Source organism: Coregonus clupeaformis, chromosome 10, assembly GCF_020615455.1.
Source record: "Coregonus clupeaformis isolate EN_2021a chromosome 10, ASM2061545v1, whole genome shotgun sequence".
NCBI lineage: Eukaryota > Metazoa > Chordata > Actinopteri > Salmoniformes > Salmonidae > Coregonus > Coregonus clupeaformis.
The window spans coordinates 20,660,155-20,685,444 of record NC_059201.1 but is presented as its reverse complement, the minus strand read 5'-3'; the positions used below and the strand labels follow the sequence as shown (position 1 = coordinate 20,685,444).

Here is a 25,290-nt window from a genome sequence, read left to right as displayed (position 1 = left end):
GAGAAGGAAAGCAAGCAAGTGCGTGCGTGAGAGAGAGAGCGAGAGAAACGTTGTACGCCGGCATAACACTAAGAGAAACAACCATGCCATCTGCAACACCTGTATCAGATTTAATTTCTGTCGTCTTGCCAAACCCCCCGCCTCTATAAAATATCATATCAAATATAGACACGCACACATAGCAGCCGCCACATGTCGGGCTCATCATGTCAGACAAATGTATGTGTTGACGTTATTCTCTCACTACAAGGCTTAGTATACTAAATATCTGACATATGGTCTGGGCCTGAGGCTGTCTATGATTCAGGGGGGACTGAGAGGGAGATATGGTCTGGGCCTGAGGCTGTCTATGATTCAGGGGGGACTGAGAGGGAGATATGGTCTGGGCCTGAGGCTGTCTATGATTCAGGGGGGACTGAGAGAGAGATATGGTCTGGGCCTGAGGCTGTCTATGATTCAGGGGGGACTGAGAGAGAGATATGGTCTGGGCCTGAGGCTGTCTATGATTCAGGGGGGACTGAGAGGGAGATATGGTCTGGGCCTGAGGCTGTCTATGATTCAGGGGGTAACTGAGAGGGAGATATGGTCTGGGCCTGAGGCTGTCTATGATTCAGGGGGGACTGAGAGGGAGATATGGTCTGGGCCTGAGGCTGTCTATGATTCAGGGGGGACTGAGAGGGAGATATGGTCTGGGCCTGAGGCTGTCTATGATTCAGGGGGGACTGAGAGGGAGATATGGTCTGGGCCTGAGGCTGTCTATGATTCAGGGGGGACTGAGAGGGAGATATGGTCTGGGCCTGAGGCTGTCTATGATTCAGGGGGGACTGAGAGAGAGATATGGTCCTAGGAACCCACTGTGGATCCAGGTCTTCATCTCAACTCAGGTAATTAGCCCACGTTGAACTATTAGACATATTCTTGGTCAATATTCTTAAAGAGATGGCATTTGTTTGTGTATATTTCGGAGAAAATCTCTAAAATGAGGGATTCAAAGTTAATTGGTGGCCTTTAACGAGGCAGATCCTAATTGATGGTCATCTTCAGTGGGTACCCAGGACCAGGGTTGAATCCACAGCTGCATTGTGTGGGCTGGAGAGAAGCAGAGGGAATATTTTGTGTCACCAATGAAAGGAGAGTGAATGTCCGTACATCCGCTGTTTGCTGCTGCCGAGCGTGATCTTTATTTGAGTGAGTTATACAACCATATATTACTATTAACCATATCGTCTTACTAAACTCTGTGACTCGACAGTCATATAATCACACAAAAGTTGCTCTGATGAAGACCATCACGATCAAAACTCACGTTGATCACCAGATCAATGAAAATCATGCTTGGGAGCAGAAAACGGTGAACACATATGCTTTATGTTCATTGACACGCTGTTTCTAGTCCAGCTCCTGTGCTATATTTGAATGTGTGATATTCCTTTCTTTCCTTCTTCTGTGGTGTCCCCATTTCAGGCAGGTGGCCAAGAAACGCAAGTAATGCATAAAGGTGACATTGTTAGGTGTTACTGGACATCCCAGCGCAGTATCACACACCTGGATCACACCTGTGGGTCCAACTATTTGATTATCACATATTAATGTTCAAGATAGGGTGACCGGGTGCAAAACACATATTATGCAAATTAGTGGATTGTTTAGCTCAAAGATGCCAAAAAGAGTCTCTTTGTCACGACAATGGGAGGTATACATGAACACACAGAGGGAGGAGGCATAGAGGGAGATAGTTAGAAAGAGGGATATAGAGAGACCGGGAGGGAGAAAGAGTTAGAGAGTTGAAAGGAAAGAGGAACATAGAAAGAGTTGAGACTACAGAGTGGCTTTGGGCTGTCCTGAGAGGGAGAGCGAGAGCGTTAGACGGCTGTCCTGTGTGTGCCTGAAGAGAACATGACGTGTTTCAGCATCACCAGTGCTCTACTGTGGAGGGGTCCTCTGGGTCTGGGGACCTCCACACTCACCACACCAAAGAGGTATCTCTCCCTTACCTTACTTTCTCCTTCTCTCCCCCTTCCTCTCTGCTTCTCTCTCTCTGATGGGGTCCTAAATGAGGAGTGACCGACTGCTTGTTTCTCCATAGTTGTCGTTAACTCTAAAAGTTGAAGCCTTGGGGGGGGAGGATGATAAGGTTCTGAAGTGTCTGTCCTATATCTAGGACATATAAGAAAGATCAGGAAATATACACACTACCGCTCAAAAGTTTTAGAACACCCACTCATTCAATTGTTTTTCTTTATTTGTTACTATTTTCTAAATTGTAGAATAATAGTGAAGACATCAAAACTATGAAATAACACATGGAATCATGTAGTAACCAAAAAAGTGTTAAACAATCATAATATATTTTATATTTGAGATTCTTCAAATAGCCACCCTTTGCCTTGATCGATCGAATCAATCAATCAATGAAATTGTATTTATAAAGCCCTTTTACATCAGCAGATGTCACAAAGTGCTATACAGTAACCCAGCCTAAAACCCCAAACAGCTAGCAATGCAGATGTAGAAGCACGGTGGCTAGGAAGAAACCTAGAGAGGAACCAGACTCTGAGGGGTGGCCAGTCCCCTTCTGGCTGTGCCGGGTGGAAATTATAACAGTACATGGCCATTAAGGCCAGATTTTTCTCCAAGATGTTCAAACGTTCATAGATGACCAGCAGGGTCAAATAATAATCACAGTGGTTGTAGAGGTTGCAACAGGTCAGTACGTCAGGAGTAAATGTCACTTGGCTTTTCATAGCTGGGCATTTAGAGGTTGAAATAGCAGGTACGGTAGACAGCTTTGCAGACTCTTGGCAAAGCAGTAATACCAGCTGAGCTAGGATTGTGTAATAAAGTGTTATTAAGCATTAGGCAGAGGGAATGGCTGCAGTGGGGCTTTACAGGGCATCTAACTTAATTCCCCCAGGGAGGACCATGGTACTAGAGTCCCACTAAGCATCTGAACCTGTACTATAGTGCACATGTTACTTTACAAGGGTTCTGTCCCAGCCACTGATCAGGCTTCAATGTTGCCATCGCCAGCCTCACCTGCCACTATACCAGCCCTCTGGGCATAAGGGAATCAACCACTCTCGGCTGGCGGACAACTGCATGTAAACATGCTAACTTTGCCAGAGCATTTAAACATTCCTAAAGCAGGATTGATTGAATCCAGCCATAGGTTTTTAATGGCTCGGGCACCTTAACACAACATTAAACAATTCTTCCACCAGGGGATGAGTGTGTCAAGTCAGTTCTGTCTGTGTTTGTGTCTCTCTCTGCCCCAAGGAGCCCATACAGAGCTTCTGTCTTTAGATTTGTCAGTCTCAGAGTTCACGATGGCAGAGTTTTTATTTGTTTAGTAAAATAATTCAGCCACTTGATCAGCCGCCGTGTGCTGGAATGGAACTGGCTCCTGGCTCATCTCTCTCTCTCTCTGTCGCTCTCGCTCTCTCTCTCTCTCTCTACTAGTCCCCTTCAGGCCATGTTTGGAAAACAACAAAGACAGTGCTGGGCAAACTAACCGCTCCTGTCAGGGAGGGAGGGAGGGAGGGAGAGAGAGAAAGAAAGAAAGAAAGAAAGAGAGAACAACAGAAGACATTGGCATTGCAGATGCCCTGGGGTGAGATGTTTGGTTTGCACGTTACAACATGTTGGGTAACTGAAGCTTTTGTCGGCTGTTTAGTGTGTCGTGGGAAGTGTATGATTTCAGAGGTGTCGGAGCTCAAAGACTCAGTGCTAATCTTATCCTGCCTCCCTCCTTTCTTAGACGTAATCACTGATCTGAACATGACTGGATTGGTGAAGGCAATGTATATGAACTCGCTTTCACCTGTCTCCGAGTTTCCATTCCGTTTGAACTAGACTGTAACAGTCTTGGAAAAGTATTTTCGATAAGTGCAAACTGTTTACGTGCAATACAGTTTTCCAGTCCCACTTCAATGAAATTGTTTTTAATTGCTATGGATAAATGCATGCTTTAGTTTAGTACATGATGTCATGACAGTCCCAAGCCGCTATATTTACCAGGAGTCTTACATATAGGACTGTGGTGAGGCTCATAGATCTCCACTAGATGTTGGAACATTGCTGCGGGGACTTGCTTCCATTCAGCCACAAGAGCATTAGTGAGGTCGGGCACCGATGTGGGGTGATTAGGCCTGGCTCACAGTCGGCGTTCCAATTCATCCCAAAGGTGTTCGATGGGGTTGAGGTCAGGGCTCTGTGCAGGCCAGTCAAGTTCTTCCACACCGACCTCAACAAAGCATTTCTGTATGGACCTCGCTTTGTGCACAGGGGCATTGTCATGCTGAAACAGGAAAGGGCCTTCCCCAAACTGTTGCCACAAAGGTGGAAGCACAGAATAATCTACAATGTCATTGTAAGCTGCAGCATTAAGATTTCCCTTCACTGGAACTAAGGGGCCTAGCCCAAACCATGAAAAACAGCTCCAGACCATTATTCCTCCTCCACCAAACTTCACAGTTGGCACTATGCATTGGGGCAGGTAGCCTTCTCCTGGCCTCCGCCAAACCCAGATTCGTCCGACAGACTGCCAGATGGTTAAGCGTGATTCATCATGCCAGAGAATGCATTTCCACTGCTCCAGAGTCCAATGGCGGCGAGCTTTACACCACTCCAGCTGACACTTAGTATTGCGCATGGTGATCTTAGGCTTGTGTGTGGCTGCTCGGCCATGGGAACCCATTTCATGACAGTTATTGTGCTGACGTTGCTTCCAGAGGTAGTTTGGAACTTGGTAGTGAGTGTTGCAATGATTTTTACGCGCTACGCGATTCAGTACTCGGTGGTCCTGTTCTGTGAGCTTGTGTGGCCTACCACTTCGCGGCTGAGCCGTTGTTGCTCCTAGACATTTCCACTTCACAATAACAGCATGTACAGTTGACCGGGGCAGCTCTAGCAGGGCAGAAATTTGACAAACTGACTTGTTGGTAAGGTGGCATCCTGACGGTGCCACGTTGAAAGTCACTGAGCTCTTCAGTAAGGCCATTCTACTGCCAGTGTTTGTCTATGGAGATTGCATGGCTGTGTGCTCGATTTTTATACACCTGTCAGCAACGGGTGTGGCTGAAATAGCCGAATCCACTAATTTGAATGGGTGTCCACATACTTTTGTATATACAGTGTATCTGTGGTCAGGTCTATGGTACGGCAGGCAGTCCTAAAGGTATGCTGTGTTATGACCGGCTGTGGTCAGCTCAACTGCTGTGTCCTACAATAATAATAATTTGAATGTGTGTTACAGGTTTGACCTGCATGGTCTCATAAAGAGAAGCATGTTAAACCAACCCAGAGTTCTAGGTGGTCTATTAGGCCACAATCAGACACTACTCTCTAACCCTGTTGCATATTCAGCCTATTGCATATTTACTTGCTTCAAGATGTCCAATCAAGCTAAGGTAACTGAACTAAATGACTATCGCCCTGTGGCACACCTCTGTCATCATGAAGTGCTTTGAGAGGCTGGTCAAGGACCGTATCACCTCCACCTTGCCCAACACCCCAGACCCACTACAATTTGCAATTGCTGTTTCACTGCACATCGCCCTATCCCACTGGGACATTGAGGAATACTTATGTGAGAATGCTGTTCGTCAACTACAGCTCTGCTTTCAACCCCATAGTGCCCTGCAAGCTTGTCACTAAGCTCAGGGCCCTGGGTCTGAACCCCTCCCTGTGCAACTGGGTCCTTGACTTCCTCACGGGCCGACCCCAGGTGGGTGTATGGGTAGGAAACAACACCTTTGCCACGCTGACCCTCAACATGTGGGGCCCCCCAGGTGTTTATGTCCCCCTCCTGTACTCTCTGTTTGCATTTCCTGTACTCCCATGACTGCATGGCTACGCACAACTCCAACTCAATCATCAGGTTTGCTGACGACACAACAGTGGTAGGCCTGATTACCAACAACAACGAGATGGCTTACAGGGAGGAGGTTCGAGCCCTGGAGGAGTGGTGCCAGGAAAATAACCTCTCCCTTAACGTAAAAAAAACTAAGGAGCTGATTGTGGACAACCGAAGACAGGAGGGAGGACCTGAAATGGTCCCACCAAACCGACACCGTGGTGAAGAAGGCGCAACAGCGCCTCTACAACCTCAGGCAGCTGAATAAATTCATCATGGCCCCTAAGACCCTGATAAACTGCTATAGATGCACCATTGAGAGCATTCTGTCTGGCTGCATCACCGCCTGGTACGGCACCTGCGCTGCCATAAACTGAATGGCTCTCCAGAGTGTGGTGCGGTCACCGGGAGCACGCTGCTTTCCCTCCAGGACACTTACAGCACTCGTGTCAAAGGAAGGCCAACAGATCATTTAAGGACCTCAGCCACCCAAGTCACGGTCTGTTCACTCTGCTACCATCTAGCAGAAAGAGACCGTACAGGTGCATCAAAGCTGGGACTCGAAAGACTGAAAAACAGCTTCTATCTCCAGGCCATCAGACTGTTGAATAGCCATCTCTAAGTGAGAGATTCTACTGCGAAGTATCTACTGCTGTACATATCATTCTTAGTATATATTTTTAGTGTATATACGCATAGATTGCATTTGGATTACTGATAGTGTTATTTGGGTTGTTAACTTGATTTTTCCTGACATTCATGAGTTCTTGTTTTTTTTTAATTGGATTATCATTTGATGATCTGTTTGCATTTTTACTTCATTGTTAGGAGCTAGTAACACAATACTTTTGCTGCACCCGCTATAACATCCGCTAAACTGTGTAAGCGTTTATTTAACATTGAAATCACACTTTACAATTCCCAAACCCACATGCACACAAGTTCCGCATGGATGCAGTTTGATGTAAACATGGACGGTGTACATTTAACTAGATTTGTGTTGAGAGCACTGATAAGCTGAGGTGAGGCGAGCCCAAGCATTGTCTGAGCTGTGACACTACGGCATTGTTTAACTCTAAGATTAGATGTGCCGGACCCCAACCCCAGAAAACACACAAACCTTAATGCATACCAGGCTGTCAGCAGGTCTGTGACTCAAATTCTGGGCATGCCTTTGTGTTGGGCACACAGGCAGAGCGGTGACACACTCGCGCGCACACATGGGTGGCAGTCTAAAGCCACCTGTATCAGCTCTATAAGCCAGCCACTTTTGAACGCAGATGGGAATGCTGTTCGGAAGACCAGGAATACATTCCTGTGCTCCACAGCAGGATGCTGACTGCCACCAACACCCCCCACAGGGAAACATCATCACTCCTTAAACATTAGGAACAGTCAAATGAACAGAGTGTTTGAGATGAAGACGAAAGGCTTGAGGTGTGTGGAGGAAAGGGATTTGAGTGGATTCTGAAGGTTGTTGCCACAGGCAATTTTGCCAATCCTCTATAGCCTAGAGGTGAAGAGTGTTTGGCCAGTAACCGAAGGATCGCTGGTTTGAATCCCTGAGCTGGCAAGGTGGAAAAATCTGCTGTTCTGCCCCCAGTTAACTCCCAACAACAACTGCCCCGATTCAGAGGGGTTGGGTTAAATGCTGAAGACACACTGAATGCATTCAGTTGTGCAACTGACAAGGTATTCACTTTCCCTCTATGCTCTACGATTAGAGTACCCCCCAGCACATTAAAAAAGTTAAAGGTTATGGTGAATGTATTGGTTCTCAACTCACTCACTCATACACACAGGTTTAGAGCCTTGGCCTTTGGCAGGCAGGTGGCTTTGTGTAGAGACAGAATATGAAAGGGGGAACGGGGGGAGGTACTCTAATCGCTCGGCAGAATGGTGGCGCTCCGCATTTTCCCCCGTTCCCCGAGTCCGTCGGCACATTCCGCAGGCATTGTTATCTGCGCTGTTTCCTGCGGCCCGCGGCTTTTGTCCGTCTCGCTCATTGTCCCGGCTTCCTTTGTTCTCCCCGTCTAACAATGGCTTTTTTCTCTCCCTTTATATATATGTGCACTTTTCGCCCTGTGTGTTCTGTTTGTTTTGTTCTCATGTCTGGCGTGCTTTTATTTCCTCCTGCAGCGGAGGTGGGAAAAAACACATCTAAAGTCGGAGAGTTCATTAAGGTTCAGCCTCTCTCTCTCTGCTCTCTCAACCTGTCCTTAATTCCATCTCTCTCCATCTCTCTGTATCTTTCTGTTCGTGTGTGTGTGTGATGTGCAGAGTCTTCGCCTTGTCATGATGGTTAACTTTCCCTGAGACTAGAAGTTAGGTTTTCAAGCTAAAGGTACAGTTGAAGTGTGTGTGATATTCACAGTATGTCCTTTGTTCCCTACGCAAAGCAATGGTTTCTATACACACACACCCAAAGCTCAGAGACCCAGAGATACAGTCACACCTGGAAAGGTCTCATTTACTTTTCTTTGTCTTGATTACACAGAGTAGGTTTTTTCTTACAGACAAAGTTGGTCGTGGTGTGTGTGAAATAGTGGGTAATTTTAGGGTAATTCAATATTGTGTTCGGGTTGAATAAAGAGGAACAATACCTTAATGCAATAAATATATAATTATTGTGCAATTTATATAGGATACATTGAGGTTCTAAGTTCATTATTTAGGCTATCTGGTATTACTGCATAAGCCTAAAGTTAACATCAATCCACGGAGTCAAAAAGGACATTGTCTAAGTTTAATTCAATAAGAAAAATCTGCGAAAGGAGAGTTGAACATAAAGAGAAGGGAGGGCCAGAAAAGTAATGTTTGGGAAAGATTTGGTGAAGTGGTAAAAGAGGATGATATCACTGCCGTCTATGTTATGTGTGATGATTGTGAGGCTTTATACAAATTCGACAGTCACAAGACGGGACTTAAAATAGGCCTATGGCATGTCAAGGGAACAAACTGTAGCCTACTGTTTAGATCGGTTAAATCGAAACTGAAATCTGGACATTGACTAACCAGAATAACCTACTGTTTTTTTTGTCAAACTCCAAAATCCTCTGATAATATTAGTCCCGTGCGAATCGACATCCCTGTGTTTTGAGAGAAATGTCTGAGTTTGACAGGTGTCGCTCACGGTTTGGAAAAAAACTAATCCAGTCAGAATCGTCCTCTGGAATAACTGACATTCTGGGATAATAAATACATAACCAACGTTCTCTAGTAATACTAGTCCGGTGCAAATAGGGCTATAGGCTTAATAAAACTCCTGCAGAATTAAGCATTTCTTGCAGTAAAATGGTACACCAAATGTAGGCAATATTTGGACTTGGGAACAGGAGTGGAGAAATAATTTCTTTCTTTCTGCAATGCTCAGTTAGATACCATCTGTAGAGGTGCTGTCTTCATCATAAAAGCTGATAGTATTTCAACCACATCAAATATGCATCGAAGCCGAACTGAAATATTATCAGAAAAACGTTGGGTAGTTTTCACAGCTTTTCTTTTTCCTTACAACCGGTCAAACTGATGTAATTTGGACATTTTGCACTGAAAATCTTTCATTTTCTCCACAGTCCCTAAACGTCTTTGCTCGACGAAAGATGACAGAGAGAACTTTACCAATGTCAACCTGATTGAAGCCATCATTCTATCGATCTATTACATTAGTCTGTTGAGCAAGAGTTATTTATAGTCTTCTAGGGCAACATAATGACAAAAGAGAAGCTACATGTATCTAATTATAGACAAGTTGACTAACAAATAACCAGTGGCAGTTTTAGCATGTAAATCTTGGTGGGGCAAACAAAACAGAAAAATGTGGGATGCGTGCCAGCAAAGCCACTACACAACACAACACTAAACAATACATTAATTGCACTATAACGTGACAAATGGTACCCACAAACTGTTAGGGCCTACATAAAGCTGTCCCAACAGCAGTTCCAACACCTTACCACTCCTACACCTGGCTATCAGCGGAGCCTTGTCTGGCAGCGAAACAGTTCATTCAGCCTCATTTACAGCCTTTAAAAAAACATAGCTGATATGGCTGACTTGCTTAAACAAATGTGGTTTTACTGACAATTGAGATGTACAAACTATGACATAAGGGGACGACAAGCAGTGTTCTCCCTGTACCCCAAGTCAGAACCGTAGGATAAGTAAAGGGGGCATATAAGCAGACAATGAAAGCTCTTACAATATTTGATGATTACATCTCTAAAACAGGTTATAGGCTACATGTGTACCACCAAGTCAGAACAGTAGGCGAAATTAAGAGGGGAAAATAGACCAAATTATTAGGGTGAGGCACATGGGCTACTAACAGCTTACTACACAACATACACTTAGTATTACTTTCTTAGCTACAGTATACATATCTCCCTGGCATATTACATCATTTAGGCAGCAGCATACAATACATTTTTAGACTCAACTTGTTGTGCTGTGCTCACTTGAACAGGAAGGTGGTGCGGCTGTCCTTCGTGGGCAAATTTGGTCATAGTCTGGCATTCTCTGGATTTATGGTGCTTTCAAGTCAACTGGGAACTCTGAAAAAAACAAGGTCGAATCATGATGACGTCAGTTATCTTCAGGTCGTAGCTCTAGAAATAGGCCAGAGTTCCGGATTTACAATTCCGAGTTGGATGACGTTCAAAACGTATTTCCCCAGTCGGAGCTAGTTTGTTCCCGAGTTCCCAGTTTTCTTGAACTCACTGAAGTCAGATTTCGCAGTTCCGAGTTAAGTTGTTTTGAGCGCTGCACAAATCATGCTTCATTGACAGCATGGCCAATGTTGAATGTTTATCATTTTAAGCTTGGAAAATAGACTCTTAATCTCAGACCTGTGACCACACAGCCACTCCACTGAATAGCAGGCTAGTGAATGCTTTGCAATGCTTGCAGTTAGCCACTGATTCCTGCCAAACCACTCATTGTTGAATTTGCGCTTTTCCAACTTGTTGTGTAATGTTTATGTCCAATTGTGGATGAGCACAGATATGTTTGATCTATTATTTATCTTCATATGACAAGGATTAAAAAGGATTTGCCAGTAGATTGTCGACTTGATTCATGATGATGACTGCTAGCTAAGATTTTGAAAGTATGATGTTGACATGATCAGTTCAATCAAAGCTACTGTAGATATAACGTGATATGATGTCATTTTATCTATGGCCAATGACCTTGAGCCTTCTTGGATGGGCACTTCTAATGTAACTCTATGGCAGCACCCAAGGGGCTTGAATTTTGTAGCTCTACCCTTAGACTTGGCAGTGACGTAGTGTCCCCATGAGTGACAGAACACTGAGCCAATCCCGGTGCAACTAGAGAATATTACCAACACCTATGCTCCGTATTTTCCACTGGCTGCCCCACCACCACCACCACAGAAAGCACTGAGCTAGGCTGAAACACCTGCGTTTTGGAGCTGCCTTACTCAAGAAAGCAAAAAAGAGACCATGTTTGTATGCAGCTTTATTAACTCAATGATTATTTAATTTTTTTACATTGTTTGCAAACTGATATGTGACACGTAGTAATGCCAAAATAACATGTGGGGCTCAAAATGACGGGTCGCCACTGCAAATAGCCTACCAAAATGTTGGAAACTATAAGCAGAAACATATGTATATCAGGCAACAACAACAAAAAATCCTGCACCCCCTGTCAAAAAATAATTCTGCAGTCTTTGACTGTAGCCTATAGCGCATTTTCTATATTTGCGGGTTAGGGTCGGGTGCAGGCCTCTGATTTTCACTTTATCACATATAGTCGGGCAGTTGCGGATGGGTTATTAGCAATTGCGGTCAGGTGCGGTGAACAAACTGCTGAGCCGCACACCACTAGTGTGTGTGGTCAGCTCCAGACGTGCTGTAAAATTCAAAGTTGGGCGGTCATAGAGACACTCAGTTAGTGGGAGTGCGTGCTGTTGTGCGATCACTCTGGTAAGGCTAGAGGCATGAGGGCAGAACAGCATTTGCGTTGCTTTCCCCCTACATGTTCCCATGGACTATCTATTCACCTGTATGGTTATTCTCTCTCCCCCCCGCCCCCTCTATTTCGCTCTCTCTTTTCCCTTTTCCTTCCAGAATGGTGGAGCAAAGTCCCCCAGCGCTGCATCTCCATGCCAACGGTGATGTCAGCATGGTGGGCGTCGGCGTGAAGTTGGAGGAGTCTGGAGGAGAAGGGGGAGGGGCCCACGCCAAGGCAGAGCTGCTCTCCTCCCCTGCCTGTGATTGGTCAGGACATCAGCCAGGGGAACGACTGGAGTCTAGACAGCTGACTCCTCCCCTCTCCCGCTCACCCTCCGTAATAAACTTCTCCCATTTTTTTGTTTAAACAATATTTTAAAGCTTATCCAGGTCTGCTTCCCAATCCCACTAGTCCTTGCCTATAGGCACTTGTGTAGATCTGGTTGTACTATGTTTATCACAGGCAAACTAGCTACAGTTTGTTAGCTATATGATTGTGATCTAACAATGTTTTCCCCTGTCCTTGGTAGGAGGGCTCTCCTGGTAAGGAACAGCTTCTCAGACAGAGTCCTGTGGGGATGAAGGGGGGCAGCAGGGGGTACAACCACCGACCAGAGGGACACATGCACCCCACTGTCAGCGAAGGTATGGTACACCTACACCTCGTCTGCTCCTCAGTGTAATCTGTTTCTGATCATCCCTTTGCTCTATGGTGATCTCTCCTGTACATTGATAGAGGTGAATGTGAAGATGTAGAGATTTTTTACAATGAATCCCATTTAGAATCTGAGGAGGCTAGAGGAGTTTGCCTTAGCTCTCAGTGTGCTCAAGTTTGTGCTCCTATTCGTTGGCTACAGAATTGCAATGAATTTCCCTTGGCTGTTTTTCTTTTTTAAGAGAAGTCACACAAAGTACCTTCCTATTGAAATCCTTACAAAGTAGCAGACCTTGAAATATGAACTACTGCGTTGATTCACACACAATCTAATTCCGTTTGTTCATACAATATGGCGGCTGGACAACAAGTAACACATCTTTGTCCTGTGTCCTGTTGGCAGTCATGCCCACCATAGAGAAGCTTCTGAGTGTGGACTGGAGGGATAAACTTCTGGACAAAAGCCCCCTGGGAGGCAACCACCTGAAAGGTGAGCTCTCACCCCTTTACCCCTAACCCCTGACCTTTACCTCTCACCCCTGACTCACCCATCAGCGCTTTGTCTTAACTGTCTCTCCACCTGTCTGTCAGTCTCTGCTTGCCTGCCTGTCTGCCTCCTATATCTAATTGCCTCTCTATGTATAATCCTGTTTGTACTCATCTCTCTCGTTCTCTCTCTTTCTTGTTCTCCCTCCTTCCCAGGCACTCCAGAGTCTCTGGCAGAGAAGGAGCTGCAGTTGTTGTTGATGATCAACCAGCTGGGTGGTCTGAGGGAGCAGCTGCTGGGAGCCCACTCTGAGCAGAGGAACATGGCCGCCTTGCTGCTGGAGAAACAACAGCAGCAGATGGAGCTGGCCAGACAGCAGCAGGAACAGGTGATCCTGACCTCTGACCCCTAACACAACTCACACTCACTCTGACCCCAAACCCTAACATTGACCATAACCTGAGTGTACCTGGACTAAGCTTTATGTTGTTAATGTGTGTGTGGTTTATTCCAGATTGCCAAACAGCAGCAGCAGTTGATCCAGCAGCAGCACAAAATCAACCTGCTTCAGCAGCAGATCCAGGTGAGACGAGACCTCTATAAATGACATGCTATTTTCATAACAGAATTTAGAAGTAACTTTGGGGTAACTCTGAGTGTGACTGACCTTGTGCCCTCTGTCTGACCTGGTCTCAGCAGGTGAACATGCCCTACGTGATGATCCCAGCCTTCCATCCCAACACCCAGCAACTCCCTGTCACTTCCGACACCCAGATGACCATGCCTCTGCAGCCAATCCCCTGCAAGCCAGGTGAGTCACACTGCTCACCAACCTCTCTTAGCCAATCCCCTTCGAGCCAGGTGAGTTACCATGTTGTCACCATGCCGACAGCTCAGTGCTTTCAGCAATATCTCCTGTATGTTTTTCTGTAAGCTTTATCATATAAATAATACCTTTTATAGTACTGTAAATGGACCTGTATACTTCAACTCAAGGTCTAGTGCGGTATAAATACAGATCACTGCAGCAGAAATGGAGAGATGAATAATATAGACCTCTGTCTGGGTAGAGCATTGCTCCACTCATAGAAATATGGAGAAAAGGCTTCTATAAGACTTCCTTGAACTCAGAGCGTTTCTAGGAGCCTTGCAGCCTCTCGGTATGAACAGTAAGAAACACACGTCTGCCCCTGAATGTAGCCTCACCTCACTGAGCGCATAACACTGCACTGACAAGAATACCTCAGCAGCCTTACAATGCCTGCTGGCTTTCCAAAGGCCTGGGAGGATGCAGTGAATAGGGGTCCAGATGGTCGTTGTGAACCTCATTGATCTGTGAGGCAGTGTTTTTCTCTGTCTTGGAGGTCAGGTGGTGTGAAGCTAGGGTAGACTGAAGCAGATATGTATTTTTACCTGGAATTCCACAGACCAAGGCCCCACTGCAATGCTTCCCAAAAATGAGGGTTGGTTGGGGCCCATTGGTGGGCTGTGACATGGTTTAGATTACTCAGTAGTTCATTATAAACACTCAATCCTCTCATACACTATGAAAACAAATAAGTAACATGCTGACATCAAGTGATCGCTGCAGACTTTTAATGTATCATAAATGTCAATCTGAAACAACAAAACAATGGTCAATTTAGCTCCTCGGTTTTGTTTGTCTTGTTGCTATGTACTGTGTAAGTTGCAAGAAAAAGAGCAGTAGTCCCTTTCAAATTGTATTGTGGTCAGTAACCTTCTCAGTCAAACCCCCATTTTCCCTGCTCATACCCTTCAATCTGTGGTGCAGTCAGCATGATGATAGTACAGATAATGTCTAAACGTTGTTTGGATGTTATTGATTCTGTTCCCTTCAGACAGGGATTGTGAAGCTTTCATCTCCACCCTTTTTATTTTGCAGTGGACTATCCCATGCAGCTGCTGCAGAACTCTCGCTCCACCCCTGTGAAAAGGCCCAGTGGTACCTTCCGTCAGGTAGTGCTTTTCATCCATTACTAAACTATATGGTAGAGTAAGACCTTTGGCCAGATTCTCTCTTTGCACCTGTTATTTTCCAGATGGAATAAAATAAGTTGAATTGGAAAGTAACCAAATGGTGTAAATGCTAAGTGTCAATAAAGACAGGTTTTCTGTGCTTTATACCTCTCTGAAAATAACAGCTGCAAACATTGCACAGGTTACAATCCTAATACAGCACTATAGTACATAGTACATGGATATTTGTATTTGGATAGCATGTCATGTTGGTGGTTGAGGCCTGAGGTATGTACTGTATGTACCTAGGAAGCCAGCTCTCTTAACACTACAGATACAGGCTGGGAGATCTTTGAAAATGCTGTCAAAACAATGCACTCCAAATTAACAATGCATGTTTCTGGTATCTGGGACAGTGAACAACTTAACAAATACACCACACCCCATTCACAGTTGTGTGTGTATGTGTGTGTGTGTGCCTTTGCGTGCACAATGCAGTCATGCTCTGTCTGCACTGTTGCACAAGTGGAAAAGGGCATCATGTAAATCACTAGACAATCACTAAACAAAAGAAAGAACAGACAGACTAAAGAAACACTACAGCGGTGTGAAAGGAAAGATCTGCCGTGACACACCAAATATGTCATTCATAACCCTAACATACACACCCACCCCATACCTGGGTGTGTTTGTTATATTGACTTTGATGAGAATTTAAAGTTGTGTGTGTGTGTTTTATATTGACTTAAGTAAGCAGTGTATTCTGAATGTGTTTTTTTGTGTTGGGCTGACACACTGCTAATTGTCTACTCTTCTGTCTTTCATCCCCTTAGGAAGCCAGCCAGCCTCTGAACCTGACCTCCAAGCCCAAGGGGATGGACATGGGGAAGAGCCCCAGCCCGCAGGCCTTTGAGCTGGGCTCGCTGACTCTGCAGGGGGGGTACAGACCCAGGGACAACCATAGAGACAGCCCTTCACGACCTGCACTTAACCTGGGTCAGTCTACACGCACACACACGTACGTACACATACACACACACACACACACACACACACACACACACACACACACACACACACACCGGCCAGCTAGTCTATTAGGTACATTAATATGCTACACAAATGGTTCGCTCCTACAGACAGGAAGTCACAAGGCCGTGGCTTGTTATATAAAGCAGGCATCGAGGCCTTCAGTTACTGTTCGATTGAACATTACAATGGGCAAAACGAGTGACCTAAGCGACTGAGTGTGGTATGATCATCGATGACAGGCGCGCCGGTTCCAGTATCTCAGCAATGGCCGACCTCTGGGCTTTTCACGCACAACAATGTCTAGGGTTTACTGAGAATGGTGTGATGAACAAAAAACATCCAGTCATGGGCAGTCCTGTGGGCGAAAACAGCTCGTTAATGAGGGAGGTCGAAAGAGAATAGCAAGAATTGTGCAAGCTAACAGGTGGGCCACAAACAGACAAATAACGGCGCAGTACAACAGTGGTGTGCAGAACGGCATCTCGGAATGCACAACTCGTCGATCCTTGTCACGGATGGGCTATTGCAGGAGACGACCACACCAGGTTCCTCTCCAATCAGCTAAAAACAAGAAGAAGCGGCTCCAGTGGGAACATGATCACCAAAACTGGACAATTGAGGAGTGGAAAAACATTGCCTGGTCCAACGAATCCCGGTTCCTGTTGCGTCATGCTGATGATCCTGAGTCAGGATTTGGCGTAAGCAGCATGAGTCTATGGTCCCATCCTGCCTGGCACACGTTAGGTCCCTTGACACCAATTGAGCAATGTTTGAACGCCACACCCTGTAGAATCCATACCCCGGAGAATTCAGGTTGTTCTGGAGGCAAAGGGGGGGGATCCGACCCAGTACTAGATGGTGTACCTAATAAACTGAATGTTTACACACACACACACACACACACACATACCTACCTCCACTCATGCCATTCCTCAAATTCAGGCATGTCAACACCCTGACTGTGTGTGTGGTGTGTGAAAGAACCTGTTCCTCCTTTGACTTCAGGGCTTGTGCGCTACCATCCCCATCCCCTCTGATGCAATAGGTGTACTCTGATACCTTGACTCACTTTTATATTGACATTTGCAACACTTTGTCGGTGCACTGTCCATTTGAGCTTCTAATGACCAATTTGTACCTGTTTTTTTCCCCCCCTAATTTTCTCTCTTTCTCTCTCCTCCTCTCTCTCTACAGGTTTCCTGGGAGAGGGGGATGTGGTGACCCAGGCCATCCACGATGCACAGCAGCTGCTGTGGAGTCATGGGCCGGGCGGAAGAGTGAGGGAGCGAGAGAAAGACAGCACTGCCAGGATGGTAAGCCATTGTCTAAAGTCACTCTCTCCTGTCACACACACACACAGGCTGGCAGGCTTAGGGTCGGGGGTGGGTTCAGGGCCAGGTTTAGGGTTACAGGGATGCGTGGTCTCACAGTGGCTGTTATAGACTGGAGAATGTCTCAGCTACACACACACTGAGAAAGTATCAGCCATGTCCTCAAGCAGGAACAACAGCTGCTGTAAACTTACAAAAGTGTTCTTATAAACACCATGGGGATGACTCACCTTTCTCCTTTGTCCACTGTAACACACCTCTCCCCTCCTCTCCCCCTCCTCTCTGCCGTCTCTCTCTCCCTCCTCCTCTTCTCTCCAGAGCCATAGATAGTGTTCGGCCAAGTGTGTTTGAAATGTAGACTTTTCATGGACTCCACAATGGCACCAAAAGCTCCAAGACGAGTCCATTCTTCAGCAGTGACAATGTCATTGTTGTGGAGCATTTGGTGCCATCATAGAGGATAGTCCTTATGTCTTTCACCCCTCCACCATCCTCTCTTCCTCTCCTCAGGTCTATAAACAACACAGTTCTCTCCTCCTCATCCCTCTATTATTTCCTGCTTTAAAACACTGGCTGATATGAGAAACATCACCCTGCTCAGCCAGAAATAGTGCTGTTCAACTCACTCACGCACGCACACACACAGAGATAATGTTAAATGCTCTCTTCAGACCTGTTTTTATTGCCGCAACATTCAAATATGTGTACCCATGTGTGTTAAGGTGTAGGCCTGTGTCTGTCAGGTGTGTGTGTGTAACTCTCTGTCTCTGTGTAGGAGTATAAGGTGGCTGGACACAGCAACAGGCTGCCACACCCAGACCCGGGAGAGAACAGACAGACCCGCCAAACCAACGAGGACCACCACAGCAGTGACTCTGAGGGTAGGCCCTCCATAACTGCCTGATCAAAAAGAACATGTGGTTTAGATGGTAGAGGGCGAGCATGGCAGTAGTCTAGAGCTTTACTCTCCTCCTCTTTATCTACACTGATCTGAACACACAACACACAGAGCAGGGGAAAGCAACATGGAGAATTCTTGTATTTGTTTTCACCTTGTTCTTTTAAAAGTGAAGGAAAGTAGATTTGTTGTTGGCCACTGACTAACTGTCCCCCCCACCCTCTTCCCCTCCTGCAGGCCCCCTGTCTGCTCCTGGTGTAGGGTTGTTTACAGAGGTTCGCAGCCCCCCCTCCTCCGTCCACATCAAGAGGCCCATGAACGCCTTCATGGTCTGGGCCAAAGATGAGAGGCGACGTATACTACAGGCCTTCCCTGACATGCACAACTCCTCCATCAGCAAGATACTGGGTGAGCACACACACACGGGGACATAAAGCATGCACTAATGGCTCCTCTGGGATTAATAGAGTCGTATGAAATTGAATTGACATGCAAAACACACACATGCTGTCAGTCAATGTGCACTATAATTGTTTGTGTGTACTCTTTGTGTGTGTGTGTCTCTATTCCGGGTGTGTCACCTGCTGTAGTCCTGGCACAGAGGGGCATGCGAAGGCACGATCTGCCACCTGCTTCCCCCGGCGACAGGAACCCCCCCACACACACCCCTTTCCTCTGACCAAACACTTACATTCCATTCCATTGTGGAGCACTGGAGACACTCATGCTATCGCTCCCTCCTCCCCTCCCTCCCCATCGAACGTAGTTTAGCTAAGCCCTTTCTCTGGAAATCTGTGTCCAACTAGTTTCAGGGTTTAATGTCACGTGCACAAGTACGGTGAAATGCCTTTCTTTCTAGCTCTAAACCTAACAAAACTGTAATAAATATCAATGTAGTACTAAAAATAACATAAGGTAGAACAAAAACATACGAGAAATATAAAATAGAAATAAGAAGAACAGGAGAAAGTAAGAAGCTACAGTATATACAGGGTCAGTTCCAATACCATATTTACAATGTGCAGGGATACTGGAGTGGTAGGGTTAGATATGTATAGGGGTAAGGTGACTAGGCATCAGGATATATGATAAACAGAGTAACAGCAGCGTATATATGATGAGTGTGTGTGTGTGCGTGTCGAGTCGGTATAAATGTGTGTGTGTGTGAGTGTGTAGAGTTCTGTGAGTGTGCATAGAGACAGTGCAACAACAACAAAAAACATACAAGGGTCATCTCACTGTGTAGCCATTTAGTTAGCTATTTAGACATTTACATTTTCGTCATTTAGCAGACGCTCTTATCCAGAGCGACTTACAAATTGGCAGTCTTATTTATGGCTTGGGGATAGAAGCTGTTCAGGAGCCTGTTGGTATCAGACTTGATGCACCGGTACCGCTTGCTGTACGGAAGCAGAGAGAACGGTCTGTGGCTTGGGTGGTTGGAGTCTTTAATGATTTTCTGGGCCTTCCTTTCACACCGCCTGATATAAAAATCCTGGATAGCAGGGATCTCGGCCCCAGTGATGTACTGGGCTGTCCGCACCAACCTCTGTAGTGCCATGTGATCGAGGGCGGTGCTGTTGCCATACCAAGCAGTGATGCAGCCAGTCAAGATGCTCTCAATGGTACAGCTGTAGAACCTTTTGAGGATTTGAGAGCTCATGCCAAACCTTTTCAACCTCCTGAGGGGGAAGAAGTGCTGTTGCGCCGCCTTCACGACTGTGTGCACGTGTGTCCTTTTTCACGACTCTGTCTGTGTCCTTCCTTCCCTCCAGGAACTAGATGGAAGTCTATGTCTAACCAGGAGAAGCAGCCCTACTATGAGGAGCAGGCCAGGCTGAGCCGACAGCACCTGGAGCGTTACCCCGACTATAAATACAAGCCCCGCCCCAAACGCACCTGCATCGTGGAGGGGCGGAGACTCCGGGTGGGCGAGTACAAAGCCATGATGAAGAGCCGGAGACAGGAGCAGAGAGGGGCATACACACACAGGTAACACACACACACACACTGGAGATGATGTTCTGTTAGAGATTGGCCCTGACAGTGAATAGAACCTGAGTTGCTATTATACAGAGAGCTCTTAGTGAAAATAAACAATGAACTCTGTTCCCGTCCCACATGCATTTTCTGTAAGAACACAAACAAACCCACTGTGGTTAAATAGAAATGCAGGGCTACAGCTGGTTATGTCGTTTCTCATAGTGAATAAAACTCTGCTCTATTGTTCTCTATGACTGTAAAACTGCTCTTGAGTAACAGCAGCTTTGAGTGGTTTGTTTACTTCAGTCCAGTCCTCTTCTCTGGGTATGGACTTGTCCTGAGACATGGTGCTAGACCTCTACATACAGCCATGCCTCAGGACAAACAACTATCCAGTCCTTTCAGATTTAGACAAGGATTTGGGATTTGTTGGACATTCCAGCACCAAAGTCCTGTCTCTTCCTGTCTTCCAGCCAATCAGAGCCGCTGAAGCTGCACTACGCCCCAGGCGAGGGCCAATACCCAGGCGGCGGTGGAACGGTCTCCATGCCGACGGTGCCATTCCACCCTGCGCTATTGGAGCACTACCTGCCACGAGGGTTGGAGGCTCCGCCTCCTCGCAGACCTGAGGGGCAGATCACACCCACTCCACTCCACAGAGAGAGGGAGAGAGAGAGACCACCACCGTACAGCGAGGGGGAGGAGAGCGACAGAGGAGAGAGGAGCGAGGGAGAGCTAGTTCTCCTCACTGACTGAGGGCGAGGGAGAGAGTGAGGGAGGGAGAGGGAGGGGGACAGAGTTTAATAGGGATAAAGGAGCAAGGGAAAGCTAGTGCTACTCACTGACTGACAGAGAGAGAAGAAAGGAAAAAAGAAGAGAGGAACGGAGAGAAATAAATATGTGTGTAGAGAACTGAATGAAAAGGGGTATGTGTGGAGAAGGGGATCTTGGACCACATCAAGTGTGTTAGAGTTCAACGGTTAAATCTTAGCCATGTGATATGACCATGTCAGGAGAGTCCATGACATGTTAGGGTTAGTATGAGACCATTGTTTGTTACGATGTTAAAGGTGTTTGCCATTTACTCATAAATCTGGCAGCTGAATCTAAAAGATAATTGGTCATGAATCATATCATAGATTGGGCTATCCATGTTGCTAGTGATAAAAGGCACATTCAAAATGTGAAGCAGACATTCACAATGTGAAATTAGTTGAGATACACTGGATTAGACTTGAGGTCCATTACTGTCACCAACAGGCATTGACATAGATGTTTCCCTTAAAACCAAATATCTATTATGTCTAGACCATATCCTTAAAAACTGAAACATTAGCTACATTTATCAGTAATTAGGGATAGATCTGATTTGATTCTGAAGGAGAGTGCTGCCCTCTGCTGTTTGGGATGGGCACAGCACCATGAAATATCCCACATTAAGATTGTTAGAAATTAATAAATATTTTTATTTGATATTTTTTACTATTTTTTTATTCTCAATATTTACAGATGACCTGGTCTGTGGTGATAGAGGCTGAATAATCCCCATTATTAGCCAATGCACTGGTCAAGCATAGGCAATGAAATGCACTCTGTAAGAATGCACTTTCACTGAACCCTCATCTCCTTTCCAAAACAGACTCAAAGGCTGCACCAAAGTAGTCTAAAATATAAACTTGTCTCCTTATATCCTCTCCTTCATATGCACTGACAACAAAACATAGGATAAGTAAAAGCAATATGGGGGATTCCTTCTGCGAGAGTTTCTTTCACTTGTCAAGTTCTTTCACATCAGTGCAAGTAGCGTAGGGGAGACGAGGAAGCCACTTTAGACTATTGGGATGCACCCAGTGTTTCACAGGTTTGCACTTGTGATAGAAGTGGTGTATCAGCAGTTACATCTACTGTAAATGAGGAGAAATGTGTAAGGAATCCCCCTCCAAGCCCTTATTCTAGATTCATCTCATCCTTCTCTATTCTCTAGTTGTGTACAAGCTGTATGTGATGTGTGTGCATATGTCTTTCAATCAATTTATTTTGAACGCGGGTTTACAATGTATTTGGCACAGAACGTTATACAAATGTTCTGTAAAATGTCTGTTTCTTTGTGTGCGTGTGGTTATTGAACTCAAAGGTTGGCCTGAACACTTTGTCTGTGTATCCTGACACCCTGGCCTCTTGTCTTGACCACAGCTGTTTCTCTGTCCGTGTACTGCAGTTTGCCTTCTCACAACAGGGCTCCATCTCAATAGTCCTAATGTTACTTAGTCTCCTTTCCTTCATCTGCACTGACCTGAAAGATCTGGACAGGTGAAATGAAAGTTTTCAACCCATGTTTTCAGATCAGTGCAGATGGAGAAGAAAAACAGAATATGAAGCCACTTTAGACTATTGGGATACAGTCTTAATCACAATGTACTGGACAGAAGGTCAGATTTGTGGTGTAATCATATTATTAACTGAGACAGGCCTGTGTTTAGTTGCTGTCACACTGTGGTAAAGCTTTTGGTGAGCCTTGCTTGGGGGAGTAGGAAGAAGTGGCCCCTGGACACTGATCTATGGTCAGTTTTAAATCGTTGCCTATAATGTTAAGGCTAGGATATGGATAGTGTAAAAAAAAATCCTAGGTCTGTTGCTAAGCACAACTTCAACCCAGAGCCAAGGGGATGGCACTGTTAAATGTTGGGACTGTATAGCGACAGATGTATCAGAGAAACATGTTTATCTAATTATGACAGAAACCCAGAGGAAGAGAACTGTCACCTGTTGTCACCCCTGCTGATGTAAATATAGACTTTATTTTGTTTATAAGAGCCTGTGTAATTTAAAGGTGTACCTTTTCTGTATGTTTTCTAAGTTGTGGTTTTGTTTGTTTTTTTGAAAATAATAAATTGGTTGTGTTACATTTGTCTATGTTTTCTGTGTGTACTCCTTTGCTTGTTCAGCTGCAATCACGTGCTCCTATATCCCCACAGGAGTGCAGTCCAGTAATTAGTTCTTACCATACTGACTCCGAGGTTACCAAGGTGAATTTCCACCCAAGTCCTTATCATGGTAACCACCCAGTCATTATGGGATGCCTCCTTCAGCCATTTAAGACCGCCGAAATTGTCGCAACCCCTATTACTAGCCTGTTCAATCTCTCTTTCGTAACGTCTGAGATCCCCAGAGATTGGAAAGCTGCCGCGGTCATCCCCCTCTTCAAAGGGGGTGACACTCAAAAGTTTTTGAAAGCCAAGTCAACAAACAGATCACCGAACATTTCGAATCCCACCGTACCTTCTCCGCTATGCAATCCGGTTTCCGAGCTGGTCATGGGTGCACTTCAGCCACGCTCAAGGTCCTAAACGATATTATAACCGCGATCGATAATAGACAGTACTGTGCAGCCGTTTTCATTGACCTGGCCAAGGCTTTCGACTCTGTCAACCACCGCATTCTTATTGGCAGACTAAATAGCCTTGGTTTCTCAAATGACTGCCTCGCCTGGTTCACCAACTACTTCTCAGATAGAGTTAAATGTGTCAAATCGGAGGGCCTGTTGTCTGGACCTATGGCAGTCTCTATGGGGGTGCCACAGGGTTCAATTCTTGGGCCGACTCTTTTCTCTGTGTATATCAATGACGTCGCTCTTGCTGCTGGTGACTCTCAGATCCACCTCTACGCAGACGACACCATTTTGTATACATCTGGCCCTTCATTGGACACTGTGTTAACAAACCTCCAAACGAGCTTCAATGCCATACAACACTCCTTCAGTAGCCTCCAACTGCTCTTAAACACTAGTAAAACTAAATGCATGCTCTTCAACCGAACGCTGCTTGCACCCGCCCACCCGACTAGAATCACTACTCTCGACGGGTCTGACCTAGAGTATGTGGACAACTACAAATATCTAGGTGTCTGGTTAGACTGTAAACTCTCCTTCCAGACTCACATTAAGAATCTCCAATCCAAAGTTAAATCTAGAATCGGTTTCCTATTTCGCAACAAAGCCTCCTTCACTCATGCTGCCAAACATGCCCTCGTAAAACTGACTATCCTACCGATCCTTGACTTTGGCGATGTCATTTACAAAATAGCCTCCAACACTCTACTCAGCAAATTGGATGTAGTCTATCACAGTGCCATCCGTTTTGTCTCCAAAGCCCCATATACTACTCACCACTGTGACCTGTACGCTCTTGTTGGCTGGTCCTCACTACATATTCGTCGCCAAACCCACTGGCTCCAGGCCATCTATAAATCACTGCTAGGCAAATCCCCGCCTTATCTTAGCTCATTGGTCACCATAGCAACACCCACCCGTAGTCTGCGCTCCAGCAGGTATATCTCACTGGTCATCCCCAAAGCCAACACCTCCTTTGGCCGCCATTCCTTCCAGTTCTCTGCTGCCAATGACTGGAACAAATTGCAAAAATCTCTGAAGCTGGAGACACTTATCTCCCTCACTAACTTTAAGCATCAGTTGTCAGAGCACCTTACCGATCACTGCACCTGTACACAGCCCATCTGAAATTAGCCCGCCCAACTACCTCATCCCTATATTGTTATTTATTTTGCTCATTTGTACCCCAGTATCTCTATTTGCACATCATCTCTTGCACATCTATCATTCCAGTGTTAATACTAATTGCAATTATTTTGCACTATAGCCTATTTATTGCCTTACCTCCATAACTTGCTACATTTGCACACACTGTATATATATGTATTTCTGTTGTATTTTTGACTTTGTTTTACCCCATATGTAACTCTGTGTTGTTGTTTTTATCGAGCTACTTTGCTTTATCTTGGCCAGGTCGCAGTTGTAAATGAGAACTTGTTCTCAACTGGTTTACCTGGTTAAATAAATAAAATAAACATAAACAATCAGTTGCTTTTTATGTAGTCTATCATCAGCCGGGCCTATAGTGAAACTAGAAGGCAACTTACTGGTTATAAATCACTGACCAACTGTATAGAAGTCGACTCCTATAGAAACGCAATGGCAGTAGTCTTGAGGGCAGTGATGGGTAACTTCATGTTGGTGTAGTGTATTAGGATGTGTGTGTTTAGAGGATATCTTCAGTAGTGGAGCCCCCTGGTGGTCTTCCTT

At 45.5% G+C, this 25,290-nt stretch overlaps 1 protein-coding gene across 2 annotated transcripts in view; it reads left to right on the top strand.

The window, feature by feature from the left end:
- LOC121575326 (transcription factor SOX-13-like) overlaps positions 1-23,095 on the top strand; it is a 38,769-nt gene extending 15,674 nt beyond the window's left edge. The window contains exons 2-14 of one of the 2 annotated variants that reach the window (XM_045223259.1): positions 11,947-12,166; positions 12,360-12,474; positions 12,888-12,974; positions 13,187-13,359; positions 13,486-13,554; positions 13,671-13,782; positions 14,875-14,948; positions 15,782-15,944; positions 17,175-17,293; positions 18,087-18,192; positions 18,447-18,617; positions 19,985-20,201; positions 20,666-23,095. In XM_045223259.1, the coding sequence (XP_045079194.1) occupies positions 11,948-12,166; positions 12,360-12,474; positions 12,888-12,974; positions 13,187-13,359; positions 13,486-13,554; positions 13,671-13,782; positions 14,875-14,948; positions 15,782-15,944; positions 17,175-17,293; positions 18,087-18,192; positions 18,447-18,617; positions 19,985-20,201; positions 20,666-20,948 (1,908 nt within the window). In that variant the 5' untranslated portion in view covers position 11,947 and the 3' untranslated portion in view covers positions 20,949-23,095. Of the gene's footprint in view, positions 1-11,946; positions 12,167-12,359; positions 12,475-12,887; positions 12,975-13,186; positions 13,360-13,485; positions 13,555-13,667; positions 13,783-14,874; positions 14,949-15,781; positions 15,945-17,174; positions 17,294-18,086; positions 18,193-18,446; positions 18,618-19,984; positions 20,202-20,665 lie in introns of both variants that reach the window. The other variant, XM_041888326.2, reaches the window with a different exon arrangement.
- The last annotated feature ends 2,195 nt before the right edge of the window (positions 23,096-25,290 follow it).